The sequence below is a fragment of the Wyeomyia smithii genome, chromosome 3 (genome assembly GCF_029784165.1).
Source record: "Wyeomyia smithii strain HCP4-BCI-WySm-NY-G18 chromosome 3, ASM2978416v1, whole genome shotgun sequence".
NCBI classification, from domain to species: domain Eukaryota; kingdom Metazoa; phylum Arthropoda; class Insecta; order Diptera; family Culicidae; genus Wyeomyia; species Wyeomyia smithii.
This window is the reverse complement of record NC_073696.1, coordinates 191,294,301-191,311,700: the sequence shown is the minus strand read 5'-3', so window position 1 is coordinate 191,311,700 and position 17,400 is coordinate 191,294,301. Positions and strand designations below refer to the sequence as shown.

Here is a 17,400-nt window from a genome sequence, read left to right as displayed (position 1 = left end):
AAGATTTGCCTAGGTTTTCAATGCTGAACTGAATTACTCAAACTACCGTGCGCCAGAATTTTGACGTAAGTATCAGAAGCACAAATATGCCTCCCTAGCTGGTCTCGAGGTACGAAGCGGGCCTAACAAGCCAGTCGTCGTAGAATCGAGCCTTGACTCGGGAGAGTGTAAGTGGCAGTAGATCGTAGCGCTAGGCCCGCAATTTCCCTGTACACTTAATGGTTGGCTGCGAAGTCTGTGTATAGTAAACAGAAGGTCAAGATCCGAATCGGAATGTAGCACCAAGGCTTTGCTTTGGTTTCATCAGAAGCACAAAATACTCCAGAAGCCATTCCCCAACGTCATTTATGTGCAAAATGGCGTTAACGACATTTCTTATCATTGATATTTCTAAAAGATTGGGGTTCCTTTTAGAAACCCGAACCCACCACGAGCGGTAGAATTTGGGTTTGAGCAGTTTTAGAAATAAACAGTTCAAGATTTGTGAAAAAATGGGGTTCGTGGTTTATCAACCCCAATTTTATAATATATAAAGTAAGCACTGATTGATGACGCAATTATAAAAATCACTAACATTTTATACTATTCGAGATTCAAAGCTTTGAGTTTATGTAAGGCTCGATTTGACCTAACAAATCGAATATGGATCGGGTTTGAGATTACCAAATACAAAAAGAAACCGACATGGGAGTTTCCTAAGTAACTTTCCTATTGGAGGTTTTCTGCCCCGGAAGGTGATAAATATTCTTTTAAAACAACATTTGACATATATTTGCTTACAAGAGTCACGGTGACTAAATAGTGACATTTTTCGTTCAAAACCGCTACGACAATGTCAATTACTTATACGTTTATAAAAAGGTCGCGTGTATTTTTGATTATAGCTTTTGAGTTATATTTTCTTACAAATGTCACAGTGATTAACTGGGGAAACTATTTCTATGAAATATCATCATGGATTTATCAGGAAAATTTATTCGTTCCTTTTAACGACTTGGTGACTATTCCATGACAAAATATCATTTGTACTTCAAGTTGTCACCGTGACTACTCATTAAATTTTTTTTTGTTTTTAAAGTAAAATAATTTGGTCTATGACTTCTACAGAAAAAAATAACGTAAGGATGCTCAAGCTGTTTTGTTTATTGAACTAAGATTTCGAAGTCAACTAATAGTATACTGGAAAATTACGTGGCTACCCGATCAGAAAGAAAAAACAAAAATGTAACAGAAGCTGTTAGTTTGTTACGGGAAAAACCTTACAGGCTGTGTTTTCAATTTGATGCCGTTAGGTGTTAAAATAACAGAAATTATAACAGAAATGATTCTACTCATATCAAACACATATCAAAATTTGTTACTAATATATCAGCTTTCTAACAAAATAAGATAGTATATAGAACAATATAATAACAAACATTGTTAGAAGCAACAGGTTTTGATAAAGACGAAAAATGAGTTAAACTTGTTTCAGAACTACTTCATTTCAGGTTTTGTTATTATAACTCATTCCGATTCATTTTTGTTATCAAAATTATATGGAAAAATACAATTATAAGAAAAAATACAAAATTGTATCAAAATATGTTATTTGTATCTCGCGTTGATAGAATTTTGTAATTTTTTAGCTATGCTCTTCTGATCGGGTAGCGCTACGATCCTACTGACACTGATAGTCTCTCCCAACTCGGGATTCCAACATTCCGACTGCCTTGTTTTTTGTATGGCATTGGGCAGAAATGCCACTGCGACAGACATGTCTGTCCTTTATGGCTGGCCCCGATTGCGTTACACGGGTTTTAGGATGATCGAACTCATTAGTGGAGTTGAGCTAGTTGGTTGTAAGGCCGGTCTTCAAAAAAAAAAAAAAAAAAAAAAAAAAAAAAAAACACACCAGACAAAAGTGTTCGCCAAAAATTTATTTAACCCTCTAGTGCCCAGTGCCGCCTCTAGACGGTCTTCAGGTGAATGTTTAAAAAGCTTCAATAAGAACGTACAAAATGTTTATAAAGCTTCATAGTGATTTTTTCGAAGTCAGTCTAAAAATTAATTTGTGCACTAGAAGGTTAAGTCGGATTCTCAGGCAATCAACCAATACGTATTTTTGAATTATTTTATTCAATTTTCTTTGCATCGCTTAAAGCCCGCGCCTTTCCGTTGAGACCCCTCATTACATATTCTGTAATGGTGGAGCCGACCTTTTTGGTCACTTTCATCCAATCTTTCTTCAACTCCAACTCGTTCTTAAACATCTTGGACGATTTTCAAACTTTGGCCCAAAATCTCTCCACCGGACGAATCCCTGGTGAATTTGGGGGGTTGGCGGTTCTCAGTACAAAAACAACGCGCGTAATGGCATGATGCCAGGTTCGGCCAAAAAAATATCTCGCCTCCATGGGCAACAGACGCTACTGGAGTCACTTGGTGCTGTTAATTTCCCTGTTGATGGTACCCGTTGTGATGTACGGCTTACTCAGATTACCTCATTGGCATATGGCCTGCCAGAGCAAGTATTTTTTGGCGAATTTGTCCACTTTTTTCTTCCTTATGTCCTCCGGAACATCTAACCGTGATTTGGCAACGTAAAACTCCAACCGCGCTGCTTTGCGTCTGCCTTGATATAGGTTTCGTCATCCATAACCTCACACATCGGTTTCGTCAACCACTTTCGATACAGCTTCCTTGTGCGGGATTTGGCCGCCGTGTTTTGTTGATCACGCCGGTTCGGTGCCTTCCGGACCTTGAATACACGAAGCCAGCTCGTTTCATGGTTTGTTGAACGAACCAGGCGAAACACTTTGCCTTCAGAGCCGCGTCGCAAATCCAACACCTTCCGGGCCTCCACAGGATCAGCTGCCTTCGATTTCCTTTCACTTCCAGCCCGTCGCTCGGTCGTATGAGACTCCTTAAGCGTTTACACCACCAGAGACACAATTGTATAGGTGATTCCCAGTTGTCTCCTGAACCATCTCATGGTCGCAATCGGATTTTCCATGATGGCGCGCAAAATTATCTGGCGATTTTCTTCTTGTTTCGAGGTTTACCTACAAACGGCCGAAACACAAACGGCCGAATCACAAACGGCCGAATTTCAAACGGTCGAAATAACAAACGGCCGAATGTATCAAACGGCCGAACCACAAAAGGCCGAATCATTCGAAAGGCCGAAAAATCATTGATAATCAATGATGATTTAAATGAAACCCGAAATTATCCACCTAGCGGTGAAACCCTCTTCCATTCGAACTTATTATTTGTTAAAATAGATTTACACGATTTCTATAATTTCTGGTGTATTTTGTTTTTCACTCTAAGTAACAAATTTTAGGTAGCCAACAGCACAACTATATCAAACATTGAAAACTTTACCTTCACACACATATGAACATATATTAACACATACACACGAAAATAACATGAAATTTATCTTGGTATAATCGAAACGTCTCTGTACTTATTTATAGGTCAGAATCGATTATATATTGGGGTGGGGAAAAGTGAACGAATTTCCAGAACCAAGTTTTTTTGGTTCTTTTTGGGGCCCCAAAAACCCTAAACTTACCTGAAGTCGATTTGTTTTGTCTCCGCTTGGCGCATTTCCTTTCAAATTTGTATGAAAATTTATATGGGAGAACCTACTCTTTTGCATTTACCTTTCTAGAGAGCTCAAAAATGCTCTAATAATGCACTGCATTATGTTAAAGTATAGTATTTTAGATGCCTAACAACTTCGCAGAGGACACTGAAAAGCTAGAATGTCCCTAAGAAGAGCTATAGGTGTTCAAAGTGGAGTATGTCGATTTTAATGCAGAAAATCTTGTTTTCTGCCAACATTACCAATGTATCAGCGTCAGTAGGATTCCCATCAGATTTAATCTGTCGTTACGAGTTTTTACACTCAGCTGGATCAAGCAAACAAATTTAGGTCAATATTCTAGGCGTAAAAAGAATCTACAACGAGTTTCAGAGATTACTTCTGATGGAAATCTGACTGACGCCGGTACACTGGCAGTGTTGGCATAAAAAATGATTTGCAGCATAAATTTCGACATACTCAACTTTGAACAGCTCTAGTATTTTTTTGGAACACCCTAGCTCTTTAGTGTCTTCGGCCAAGTTGTTAGGCATAAAAAAAACCTACCATTTGAAGTTATGAAACCTATGGTTTGAGCCATTTTGAGCTCTTCAGAATGGAAAATGCATAAAAGTTGGTTTTTCGATAAAAATATCCATTTAAATTTGAAATGCAATGCGCCAAGCGGAGAAAAAACCAATCGACTTCCGATAAATTTACGATTGTTTGGAACCCCAAATAAAACAAAAAAAACTTGGTTCTGGCTTTCTGCTATCAAGTTTCGTTTTTACCATACAACGATTCTCCACTCTATTATATATAGACTCGATGATATATGGACTCGATTATACATCATTTTAGGTTCGATTATTTATAGCAGGAAATTTTTTCTTTATTTTAAATATGAGCTGAAATTTTGTAAGAAAACGTCCATAAAATACGTAATGCTTGAGGAGAATTTTGGCTATTTGATTCGATAAAGTGTTACCACCCATGCGAAAAATTCTGAGAATTAATACAAAGAGGGTTTCGGAAATATTTATTTTGTTCCCTTGTTATTTGTTTCCGTTTCCTAATTGTTTCATAGAATGGAAAATTGATTTTGTTGAAAATTAAATGCAACACACTCGTGGCCTTCGGCCAACACGATTGTCCGGGGCGCATGCTGTCCTTACTCGCTACCGCTCGTTCGGACGTAAACTAGGGGATTGCCCCTATGCTTCAGTAATCCGGGCAATCCAGTAGATCAGTTGTTTGCATGCGAGAGGCCGCCGCTTCCGACGGTATGCAAAAAGTATGCAACATAAAATGGCTGTAACAAAAAAAAGTGAAGTAAAAATAAAATTCGGCCTTTCGTGATTCGGCCGATCGAAATTTCGGCCTTTCGTTAGTATTGATGTGATTCGGCCGTTTGAATTCGGCCGTTTGAGATTCGGCCGTTTGTGTTTCGGCCGTTTGGAGCTATCCCTGTTTCGACGACATCTCTATAACCACTGAATCGATTGTTATAAAATTTTTCACATGTAAATAGTACACTATAAACTAGTAGTATCCAACTTTCAATCAATTTTTACCCACGGACAAAAAAGTTATACACGGATAAAAATGAAACATTTTTTTGAGTAAAGGCTTTAAGCCTGTGTCCTAATTCGGAGCTACATGGTTGATGAAATCAGTGACCTTTTTGGGATTGGTACTCCATATGTAGAGGCAATACGCAGAGCATGGCTTCCATGGCTGCAGTCGGGGTTGTGCGCAGGGCACGGGCAGTTGAAAGATAGGCCAATCGATGATCTTTGGTAAGTTTTGCCTGAGCTGTTGTTTAATTTACCTTAGGCCACCAGACGAAGGCAGCGTAGGTTATACGTGGCCGAGCAATGGTGTTGTAAGACCAAAGCGCTAATTGTGGTTTTAGCCCCAAGGTCTTGCCAAACAGTGTGCTCAGTGTACAGAAACTCAGTCTTACCCCATTCAATAGCAGAGGAGTGATTGAATGCATCCTACGCTTGGTAAAAAGTACAAAGACTCTTTTCGTGAGGTTGAAGCTTAACCATTCTTCTAAGCACCACTAGTAGGTGGTGTTAAAAGCCGTTTGCATACGACTAGATAGAGTTGCATCACTTTTCCGCCGAACAACAAGGACCATGTCATCAGCATAACCGATGACTTTGTAGTTTAGCTACAATAGCTTGGTTAGGAGAACGTCTACCACCAGTGACCATAACAGTTGTTAGAGAACTCTTCCCTGAGGACACCCTTTTACTGCTTCTACTGTGACAGACGTATCTCCGAATGCCGCTGTGATCTTACTGTCCGATCCAGCAAATTGTAGTATTCTAGACTCCTTTATTTTGTAAAACCATAAATTGATGCAAAGAACTTGTTTTCGAAAGCTCCCCCAATATCAAGAAAAGCGCAGACCGCTGTATCCTTGTATTTCAGTGAATTCTCAATCTTCGTCACTAGCCAATGCAAAGCAATTTCAATAGATTTACCCTGTTGATAAGCATTGTGATGCTTTTGTAAGAGTTTCTCCTTCAAAAACACGACGCGGATGTAGTTATCCGTAATTTTCTCCAACAACTTTGGAAGAGAAGACGTAAGACAGCTTTGAGAAATGTTTTTGATTTTTTCCTGGCTTTGGTACAAACAACACCTTAACGTTCTGTCAGTTCTTGATTAGGGCATTGTATAGCATTCGTGTACATCCAAAATACACCTGAATGCAAAGTGTACAAAAATTTAAATGTCTCGAATTCAATTTAATTCTTTCGTTGGCAATGATCGGAGCAAATTTATTATCAGGCACTAAACGATTTTAAACATAAATCCTGCATGTGATAAGTAACTCCTAGAGCTTTTTATAATCGCCATGAATTTGCTTGCGTTTGATCTAATTGCTATTTTCATGGCATGACTTGATGCTTTTGCAAAACGGTTGAAGATAAGTGTTTCAGGTCCGCTTCTTTTGCCATTTTTGCATACAAGTTCATAAGGCTTGTTTCACTTAGAATTTGGCCGCATACAATTTTCGATTTCTCCATGGGGAAATAACGTAAAAAATTGGTAAAAATATGTTTTTGCATGGTTTTTATTAAACTTTGAGGAGAAAATACAAGGTAAAACATTGGTCTGCTGTTCTGATAAACTCTCGAACTTTTTGTCAAATACCTCCCAACAATTTCTGCACAGTTGCAACATTAACCGTATCGGCCACACGATGTATTGATTTATTTGGCCACACTTCTTCAATTTACACTTGAATGTTGCCCAATATCTTTCGATGGGACGAAACTGTGGGCAGTTTGGTGGATTAATCCTTTTTATGAGAACATCAATATTATTCTGCTCGTACCATTCCAATACATCCCAGGCGTAGTGACAGCTAGCTTGATCGGGCCAGAGCTTCACGGGGTCTTCGTGTGACTGGATGAACGGCAAAACTATCTCCTGGAGACACTTCTTCTTATAAACTTGTCCATCCATGGTTGCTCCAGTGAAGATAACTTCCACAGCTACAGATGGCTAGCCGAATTCTCAACTTGCGGACGAACCCATCCGCGAAAACAAATTTGAATCTACCTGGAGCATTCCCCTTACGGTTACCAAGGTAAAATTTCCGACCCGGGATTTGTCCAAAGTCCATTTTGACGTATCGTCCATCAAAATACACCCGTTGTACTCTGTCAGGACTTGCTCGTATAGCTTTCTTGCTCGGGTTTTGGCAACCAGGTTCTCTTTCAGCGTCCTGTTGGATTGTTTGCTGGCATGATACGATCGTAATCCTTCACACATACAGATTCGACGAATTGTACTATGCGAATTGAGCACGGTATTCACAGTCGATTTCGGTAGTTTGAGAGCCTTGGCTATCATGGCTCCTGACCATGTTAGGTTTTCAACGTAGGTGTGCACATTTTTTTCGTCTCTCGCACTCTATTTTGGATAATTTTTCAACACGTGTACCAAACTTGACAAAATTTTCACCACTAAGTAAATAAACCTTCCATATCAAAACGTTGTCATTAGTTTCTCGGTACGACAACGAGAGGCGCTGCAGTAAATAAAAGGAAACGGCTAAATACTATGTGGAACAAACCTTAGACATAAAAACGACAAACAAGATAGGTTAGTTTTGACCGAGCAAATCACTTAAATCAACACCACAATCTTGTTCGAAACATTCCAGTCGTCTAGCGTATTATAAACTTCACCGGAATATTGTCGCCGGAGCCCGAATAAATTTTGGGCGCGCTTACGGTTCCACCGTTCAATCTTCATGAAACAAGATCACTAGTGCTGAACTGTTTCACAGACAAACAAATATATTAATACTAACAAGAAAATTAAATCTATCCAGCTTTTTACGCACCGTAATGGCGTGTTCGTAATATGCGAACCTCTCTGCTTGCGATTTCTGAGAAATGGGTATCCCAAATGTTGCCAGATATTTTTTTTTCATCTATAAATGTTGCCAGATATATTTTTCATTTAATAAAATATATGAAGACTTCAAACTGACGTAAGCAGAGTTGTCAAAAGGGTGGGTAATTTATTACGAACTTTGCATTATAGCGTCCGCCATTATGCGCGTAAAAAGCTGGATAGAAAAGCTCAAAACAATACATTCACGAATATTACGTTGGCAGTGGAGTCGGATCTTGCTTTACCAATCCGATTGTGACGATTCACTTTATGCAGTTGTTGCAATAAAGTACGATTTAGGGTATAATCACTAGATGGTGCCTCAAACCCTCTTACGAATATAAGGGATCATTTATACATTACGTAACGCACTCAAGGGAGGGACAGGCGGATTCAGTGAAGCGTTCTGCTGGGGGTGGGGGTATTGAAAATTGCCAAAATTTCGCGTTACGTGATATATGAATGCCTCTGATGATGCTTCAATAATTAAAAAGTATTTCGACGCACAATATGCAATTATTTTGGAAAAAGGGACAAATCTGCAAAAAGAGATAAAAAACAGCATATAGTATTGGACTACTTCATTCAAACTTCATAGGCCATAACTAATACACTTTTAGGTGTTGCTAGGAATGGTACACTTTCTTCATGCCTGTTCGTTATCAGTATCCTAGTTGAAAGCATAGCATAGATTTTTGCGTCATTCGGTGGACCTTATCTGAGTTGAAGGGGTTTTCCAATTTCGTTAGTAAGCAATGCAACCATTTCCATAATCGTATACAGGATTTGTAATGATTTGTTGCTCATGAGAGGCTTTCTTTATTTATTATCGTCAACTCTAGCATTACAGTGTCGACATTTCCCGATCAGAAAGAAAAAACAAAATGTAACAGAAGCTGTTAGTTTGTTACGAGTAAAACCTTACAGGCTGTGTTTTCAATTTGGTCCCGTTAGGTGTTAAACTAACAGAAATGATTCTACCAGTATCAAACACATATCAACATTTGTTACTAATGTATCAGCTTTCTAACAAAATAAGATAGTAATAGAACAATATAATAACAAACATTGTTAGAAACAGCAGGTTTTACAAAAACGAAAAATTAGTTAGACTTGTTTCACTTCATTTCATGTTTTGTTATTATAACTCATTCAGATTCAATTTTGTTATCAAAATTATATGAAAAAATACAAAATTGTATCAAAATATGTTATTTGTATCTCGCGTTGAAAGAATTTTGTAATGTTTTAGTTATGCTCTCCTAATCGGGTGATAATTGTTTCTGTTGGCCACAAAATATGTCCTTCCATAGATTTCTTCAAGTTTATGTTATAGATATTCATAATAACAGGGAGTTGTATACACATATGCTCTCTTATACTTTTTTATCAACAGCAGACATTTAGTTTTTATGCATGAACTGTATAAAAAAACTACGAGTTAAGGGAACTATCTAAAAAAGATTAAAAAATATTCATCAAGAGTAGTTCTTGAAAATGCAAGATTTAGAATAATATATTACTAAAACATTTTACACAGAAAATATTTTTTTTGACAATTTGTTCAAAGTCATTTTAGCCAGCCCTTTATTTTGTTTCATTCATCTTATTCAGTTGTAAAACTAATTCATTTTCTAAACCATCTTCGCATTAGTGTTTTTTAAGCCATACTAGTTAGCAAACTATAATGTTCGCAATTTAAACCTTTGAATTAAATGTCCATCAGTTTAGTATCTGATCGAATCTAATGCAGAGAAAGAATGTTCACTAATCGGACAGGTGGTACAACTTCCTGGTCCGAACCACTTGCCCTCTCAAGTCCAGCGCTATGCACTGCCGCGTCATAACCAGTGTCAATTAAGCATCAGCGGGCACAACAGACACCAGCCGTTTCTGAACAGAGGATGTTTTTGTTTACAAATACTTCCACCTACTCTGGCCATAAACAAAATCGTCAAATGACGACGATCGTTGGCCCACGAGTAGCTGGCCCTCAGCTGTAGAATGCGCCAACGCACAAACTCCGTGGAAGAAAAACGCGCGCGTTGACAATTCAGTAGCTTCCAGGCCAGGCGACGGGTTTCGATCGAACCACGATGACTTGGTGCAGAAACAGAAACAATCCGTTCATTTGATACTCGCTCAGCAGTATTTTGCTTGTTTGGTACTCAAGATGAAACTAAACAACTCTTTTTAGAAGCTGGAAGAAAATCGCTAATGGTGGTCCATAATTTTGCTTTCGCTTTCGTTGCAGTCCCTCATATAGCCGCTGCAATTTCCCTACGGCGGCTTCAATGCAGTACTTCAACAATAGCCCCACGCACGATCCGACGCACATGTGGTCTTCCGGTATAACTGATTCCGAATACACAAAGGGAGGTCTGCCAGGTTTCCAGCGCATCGCTCCCAGTACCAATGCAGCCCGAGGCAATCATTACAATTCTATTTCATCCAGCTACGGCCAACAGGTACGTGGTATCAGCTGATCTTTTTAAAAAGACACATAGGCAAATCTTATTGAGGACAAGTGTGTTAACTGGAATTATTGTTATTTTTTCCCACAGACTGATTCCTGGCCATCCCATTATGAAGTCAGCGCGATTGCATACAGTACTGCATCCTCTGGAAATGGTCGACGGACGACGCCTACCTTGACACCAAACTTCTCGGCAGCCGCCTCACTGACTGCAAGTAGGTTCTGTTGCATGACTGTACTATACTCTCAATCTGTTAAAATAGAAACAATTAAGTAAAAAAACATGCTAACCGACCCATAACAGCACCGAAGAAATTCTAGCGTCCTGGCTTATCGCGAACGTAACTTACAATGCAACTTTTTCGCACAATACAATATTGTTATGCAAATTTCGGGAGAACTGGTATAAAAACAGGGGCGACCTCCTCGCCTATGGTGAGCTTTTTGCGATAGACGTGACCCAGAACGCAGTATACCTATAATAAGAGGCCATCGCTTTACAGCAGTGAACAGGGGGATGGGGCGTGCTTCGCAACGCAGCCGTGGGGCCTCTAGTCTGCCCGATAAGCCAAAGGTGCCTTTTTCACGAAAGTGGTTGCTAAACTTTCTTGTTATCAGTTGGCGGAGTATTTATTTTAATAGAACGTTGAAACTGGCTTCCACAGCAAAGTGTTTAGGCATGGAATATTGCAAGATACTGTTTTCTGTAATAGAGTTATGATCGGACATGGGTAGCATAAATGCTCCTAGGTTACAAAGCTGCTGTGCATTACCGATCTGAGCAAAAACATTTAACAGCCATTTAGAACACATTTGAAAACATAAGAAAAAGGTTGTTATGCGGGATGATTTTCCCTTGGGGAAATTGTTTTCGCTATCAATGTCAAGCAGTGACGCTACTTCCTCTCATTAGTTATGCAGTGCGCATTCGGACTCACCAGCAAACCGGAAATGTTCTATATGACATCGCAAAACAAGAGACTTGTAACCCTCTGAAAAAATAACTCTGAGTGCAAACGCATTTAACCATACCGTAAGCAGGAAAGGACTTTCCGCTTGTCGGCCGCTTTTTTGCGTGCTGTCGTCAGTCGTGAAAGTAGAATACAGAAAGAAGGAAACCAATAAAGAAACAAAACAAAAAATACTTACGATTAGTCACAGCATAACTAATTACTTCTTTGGGACCCACTGTTCTGCGCCCGCGGGCCGTAAGGTTGGAACACATGTGGTTTATTGTAATTTGTAGAAACATAAAATCATCATGGTGGTACCGTTAGAAAAGGTAACGTGAGACTATTGTCCGTTGTGGCAAACGGCAGACGTACTTCATGTAATGGGGTTACAAATCGAAACCAAGCTATGGTTGGTTAAATACTTGGATTATATAGAGCGTTATTTATATTGTGTGACTAATCACAGGTGGTGATGTGTTTTTTTTTCTGCTGTTAGAAGAAGTATATTGAACTCCTATGTTTATTAATGGCATAGGTCAAAAAAATGTTTGTCAAATTATTGTAAACTAAACTAAGACCAGTTGTTAATTGGATGTTTAGATTTGACAAATTTATAATTCTTGTAATATTATTTTCATTTGAATTTGAAAAAAAAATGCAAATAAACATAACAAACAGATAAAATATAATATGGATAGTGTATACTTTCTCCTTTTCCTCAAATTACTAATGAGGAATGATTAACAAAAAGTGAAATCTTGTTTCTCATAAGGAAAATACATTTCGAAAATGCTTCATAGTTATCACATAAGGAACATAAAATGACTTGAGAAATGAATTCTGAGCTTAGTAAAAATTTTTCGTTTAATTTATAAATAAATTGTTAAATAGCCACGATTTTTTTCTGATTCGTAAAAATCGTTATCGTGCGGTCTGTGCACTGTCGCTCAGCTCAGAAGCAAAGCAGGGCGGATTCGGTGTGCTCTTATCAGCAAAGGAAAAAGTAATTTTTGAACGGTTCCTGTCGTCTGCTGAACGTGTTCTGAGGGGGGCGTATGCTGTATGGGAAATTTCACTGGTGCTATTATGGTCGGTTGCAAACATTCGCTAGGTTAGATGTGTAGTATAGAAAAAAATATATATCGTGATGCAGATTATTATTATGACGCTTGTTAATGGGCATGTAGTGCTTCTCGAATTGGCGAAGCACGAGCGAATCGTTCAAACAAACATTGGAAGAAGAAGTCGGACCGGGTGGTTTCATAAGCTGTAAATATACTCTAACTGTAAAGTAACTAAAAAACCGTAAATGCTGTCTGAGCTGTTGAGCTATATTATATTATGTACATAATTGTCGCATCCTATCCTACCTAGAGAACTAAAATTGAATCATTGTATCATCATTGTTTGTGTCTTTCCTTTCAAAAGTGGGCATAGAAGCGGACTTGTTTACCGAGGGACGAGAATGTGTCAATTGTGGTGCGATTCAGACCCCGCTCTGGCGTCGGGACGGAACAGGACACTATTTGTGCAATGCATGCGGCCTCTATCACAAGATGAACGGGATGAATCGGCCGTTGGTCAAACAGCCCAGACGCTTGGTAAAAGAACCTGTAAACAAATGCAACATTTCTTATCTTATTTTACCAAAAAAGAAAAAAACTCATCCTCATTTCGTAACTTTTTTTTGCTATTGGTTCTTAATTGTGCGTCAGAGGAAAAGATGAAGCTTTGTGGTATTTATATGTTACAGCATTTTTGAACCCCGCCCGGCCGATTTCATGTGTTTTTGTTATTCTTCCTGAAACAGCGTAGTAGATGCTTAGTTTAGATTTTCGTAGATGCTTTAGATAACAGCGTGTCGTGTTTGGTGTTTATACAGTAAACATTATCTTTTCACTAAGTTTTCCGAAACAAGCTTTATTCCAACGTTTAGTTCGGCTCATGCAACGAAGGTTTGTTTGAGTGCAAATCTATTTCGTACCATTTCAATACCGTATGCTATGAGATGATGCTTACTGTCGGAACACTGAAACGCGTACCAAAGTTTTCGTAGCAGAATCCCAAAATATATCGATTGTGGCGCGAACGCAAACTAATCCTGTTTGTTATAAAAATTGTTATTGCAGTGGCCGCTGATCAGGGCGGGGATCACTATAAGAGCTATGGCTACAATTCCTTGACAACTCGCACCACTGATGAGAAGCAAAGCCGAAGACTGGTAGGTTTATCCCGAGACGATGGCTACACAAGCTGACTCTTTTTCTCTTACACTCTGCATCCAATCTCATAATTCATTAGTTTGTTGAATCATGTGAAACGTACTTAAGGTACGCAAAAAGTTCAAGCTCCTAATTTGACCCACTTTTATGTTCTACACACTATGACAGAGTTCAGCACGACGCGTCGGACTGCAATGTTCAAACTGTGACACTAAAAACACTTCGCTGTGGAGACGCAATCAGGTCGGTGAACCGGTGTGCAACGCGTGCGGTCTCTATTACAAACTGCACAACGTGAACCGACCGTTGACAATGAAGAAGGACAACATACAGGTAAATGGTTGCTCTATATTAGCACCAACTATTCTCCTGGGCGCACAGAACTAAGAACAACGAAGCTGCCTGAGAATGTTTGGTTCCGCATTCGATTAGACCCGGTCGCTATATTTACATTTACATTTTGGTTTTAGTCACGCAAACGCAAACCGAAGGGCAGCAAAAACACCGATGGAGCCACATCGACCAGCTCGAAGAGCAGCAATAACAATAGTAACGGCGCTAGTAACAACAGCAACAACAACAACAACAACAATAGCAGTAATAGCACCACTACTAGCAGCAATAATAATTCGAGCAACACCGCCAGCTCCTCCATATTGGGAAATTCCCTTGTCGGTGAGTAAATCTTTAAGCTCTATCTTAGACACGTCTGAGCAGAAATATTTGTATGTTCGCTGGAAATCTTGTGCTTAGATTGCTCTGCTTTTTGCTGTGCTGTACTACAAGTTTTAGTAAGGCGCGAGTCATGAATAATGAATTATGAATTATAAATGTAAAAAATCAAAGGTTCTTTTACTATTCCAATATTTTTAACTGGAAGCTAAAATAAGTTTTCAACTGCTCAAACTTGTTAATAGTTTTTGTTTTTGAATTTTTTGAAGTTAAAATAACACCTTTATAAGGAATTATCCGTGAAAATATAATTATGGATTTATTTCTCAATTCCAGTTTTTATGCATAGCCAAAAAACGAAATTTGGATGAACTGACACTGTAATAAAGTCATAAAGGCTAATTTTTCAAGAGCTTCCCGGTGTGATTGGAAAATAACACACACAATTTTTAAAAATAAATGGAATCTTTATTTGGATTGACAGAACGATCGGGATTGTTAATGTTTATTGTAAATGTTAGCCGCGGCTGCGCTTTTGGTAAGATTTAAACCACTGAGATTATTCTTTTGATTTTTTGTGGCTTTTTCGAAACATACGAGCAAAATAAACTAGCAACATTGAATGGATTCGCCGCATTAAAAAGTCAGCTGATCAGTGATTACCTAAGTAAACACCAAAGATTCCGTATGAATGGTGTGGAATTTTGAGGAGCTATTTTAACCTATATTTTTAGCTTTGGGAACTACAATTCTTCAATTCGGAAACTATCGAAACTATAAAAAAACCAAATAAAAAATTCGTATATGATCTGCCATAGCTGTCCTCGATCGACTGTATCATAGGCCACCGAGAAGTTGATTAAGATGTGCTGTGTGGGCGTGTTGTACTCGCGACATTTCTGTAAAATCTGTCGGGTTTAGGAGGGCTTCCATGAAGCCCTTTGGTACTGGCCGGCTGGTTACAGGTGATAGACGACAGAACAGGATCTGTGAGAGTATTTCGTAGGCGGCATTGATTTGCGAGACACCGCGCGAATTGTGGCACTCCAGTTTGTCGCCCTTCTTGTAGATGGGGCGGACGACTCTCTTCATCTACTCGTCTGGCAGTTTTTTCTCCTCCCGAATCCTTGAAATGACCCATTGCTGCGCTCTAGCCAGCGCCTCTCTCCTATGTTTGAAGAGCTCACCCGGCAGTCTGTCTTTGCCAGCGGTTTTGTTGTTCTTCAGCTTCCCGATTTCTTAAAGAACTTCATGAACATTGGCGGCTGATGCTCGGTCATCTGCCGCTGGTGCTCCTAGGTCAGTTCCCGCTCCGCTTCTGTTTACTGTATCGCTATAAGCGTCAATTGAAGTACTCTTTCCACCTGTTAATCACCTCCCTGGCATTCGTGAGAAGGTTCCCTTCCGCGTCGTTGTACATGTCAGTGGCACATAGCCTCTGCGAGACTGGTTTGCTAGTCTCACGACGGGGCTGCCGCATTTCATAATTCAGCCGTCCGCTCCGAATCAGAGGCTGTTTGAGCCGCCCCTAAACATAGAGAACAGACGCTCAAGCAAGCTGCCCACCTAGAAAAACAGCTTTCCCTTCCCATACGACCAAGTTCCCACAGGTTCATCGATTTTCCCTTGGTTGCTCGTGTCCCAGTTGGTACCACGTAGAGGTAGGGATAAGCGTTGCTGGGCATTCTGCTTTGAACCACACTGGGGTCTATTTTATGCTAACTAGTACGGATGTACTGCTAGTAAGCACTGCCCAGTCGTTTATCAACCAGCCTTTTAACCGTTCTTGTGAATTTTAGTGCCCTTACCCACCTCTGAAGTTCGTGAAGTCTTCAGAGACTCAAATGAAGGTTTCACTCCAGTAAACGTAGCAGCGAGGAACCCGCCGATCTGCGGTCTTTCGACGCACTAACGAGCATTAGTGGTAATTCGCTGATATTTTAAAGTGGTAGTCAATTTATATCTTATTTTGAGTAAAAAAGTCTCAGAAATCGAATGGTAGGTGTCTGATCTACGTAAAATGTCAGCAGATAAACCTATTTTTGTATTGTGGGGGAATTGGGGCAAAATAAACATCTTGCTGACATTTTACGAAGATCAGACACCTACCATTTGATTTCTGAGACTTTTTTACTCAAGATAAGATATTATTTGACTACCACTTTAAGATATTAGCGAATTACCATTAATGTTCAGAAATAATCGATATTATTTTGCTTTGTGAAATACACTAAAACTATGTCAAAACCGTTTTCGCAGAATCACCGTTTTGAGCTCAGTTTTTGTCCGATTTAAGATCTGTTTTTTTTTTCAAAAGATGGATAAAAAGATGCTAATATGCGGACAAACTCTTAGAATTTTGATATTTGGTCTTAAAACAAAATGGCGTCGAAAAAACATCAAAAATTACCAGTTTCTCAAAAATTAAAAATGGCGCCATTGTTGTCCCTTAAGTTGAAATATGTTCAAACTCCGGGAAATTCATTTTTGCATCAAACTTTATCAAAAAATCATACATAGAAGCCAAGACTAAAAAAATGTTGCACTGTGTAATCATTATTTAGACCTAACAGCCTATAAAATATCTAGTAATGCAATGGGAACGTCACAGTTCCTATGTTATTACTTTATCAATTACTCATACACCAGGAAACGGCCCAGATTCCATGTTCAATTCTTAGATGGCAACTCCCAGTTTCTGGAAACGGCACAAAATAATCGTCAGATAATATTTTGAATTCCAAAATGACGACCTCCTTATTTTAAAAATTAACTTGAAAAGGTCCAATACCAGCTTCTGGAAAACGTTTACATACATCTCAATATGAGCATTTCCGGGTTTGGGATGATGCCCAGAGGTCAAAATTCGACCCCAAACGCCGTTTTGACATTCAAGATGGTCACTTTCGGTTTCTGGGGAACAGTCTGAAATGGTAATGACTGTGCGTTTTGAGAATATAAGAACAACTGTAATTGAAATTTTAATAGCAGACCGTCGGTTGTTTTAAAATTTTACCTGAATATTTTAATTTCTTTTCAAATATTTTTTTCAACTAAAAATAAAAACGTTTTTTTTTG

At 39.0% G+C, this 17,400-nt stretch overlaps 1 protein-coding gene and 1 long non-coding RNA gene across 6 annotated transcripts in view; one reads left to right on the top strand and one right to left on the bottom strand.

Annotated features, from left to right (window-relative positions):
• The window catches only part of LOC129726728 (uncharacterized), a 50,221-nt gene that overhangs the window by 2,354 nt on the left and 30,467 nt on the right, over positions 1-17,400 (bottom strand). The gene's annotated exons all lie outside the window — the stretch shown is intronic.
• LOC129726724 (box A-binding factor-like) overlaps positions 1-17,400 on the top strand; it is a 63,376-nt gene that overhangs the window by 43,387 nt on the left and 2,589 nt on the right. For 2 of the 5 annotated variants that reach the window (XM_055683753.1, XM_055683751.1), the window contains exons 3-7: positions 10,254-10,467; positions 10,564-10,690; positions 12,857-13,041; positions 13,819-13,983; positions 14,121-14,325. In XM_055683753.1, coding sequence (XP_055539728.1) covers positions 10,254-10,467; positions 10,564-10,690; positions 12,857-13,041; positions 13,819-13,983; positions 14,121-14,325 — 896 coding nt within the window. Of the gene's footprint in view, positions 1-10,253; positions 10,468-10,563; positions 10,691-12,856; positions 13,042-13,557; positions 13,650-13,818; positions 13,984-14,120; positions 14,326-14,658; positions 15,199-17,400 lie in introns of those variants that run through there. The other 3 variants (XM_055683755.1, XM_055683754.1, XM_055683752.1) reach the window with 3 other exon arrangements.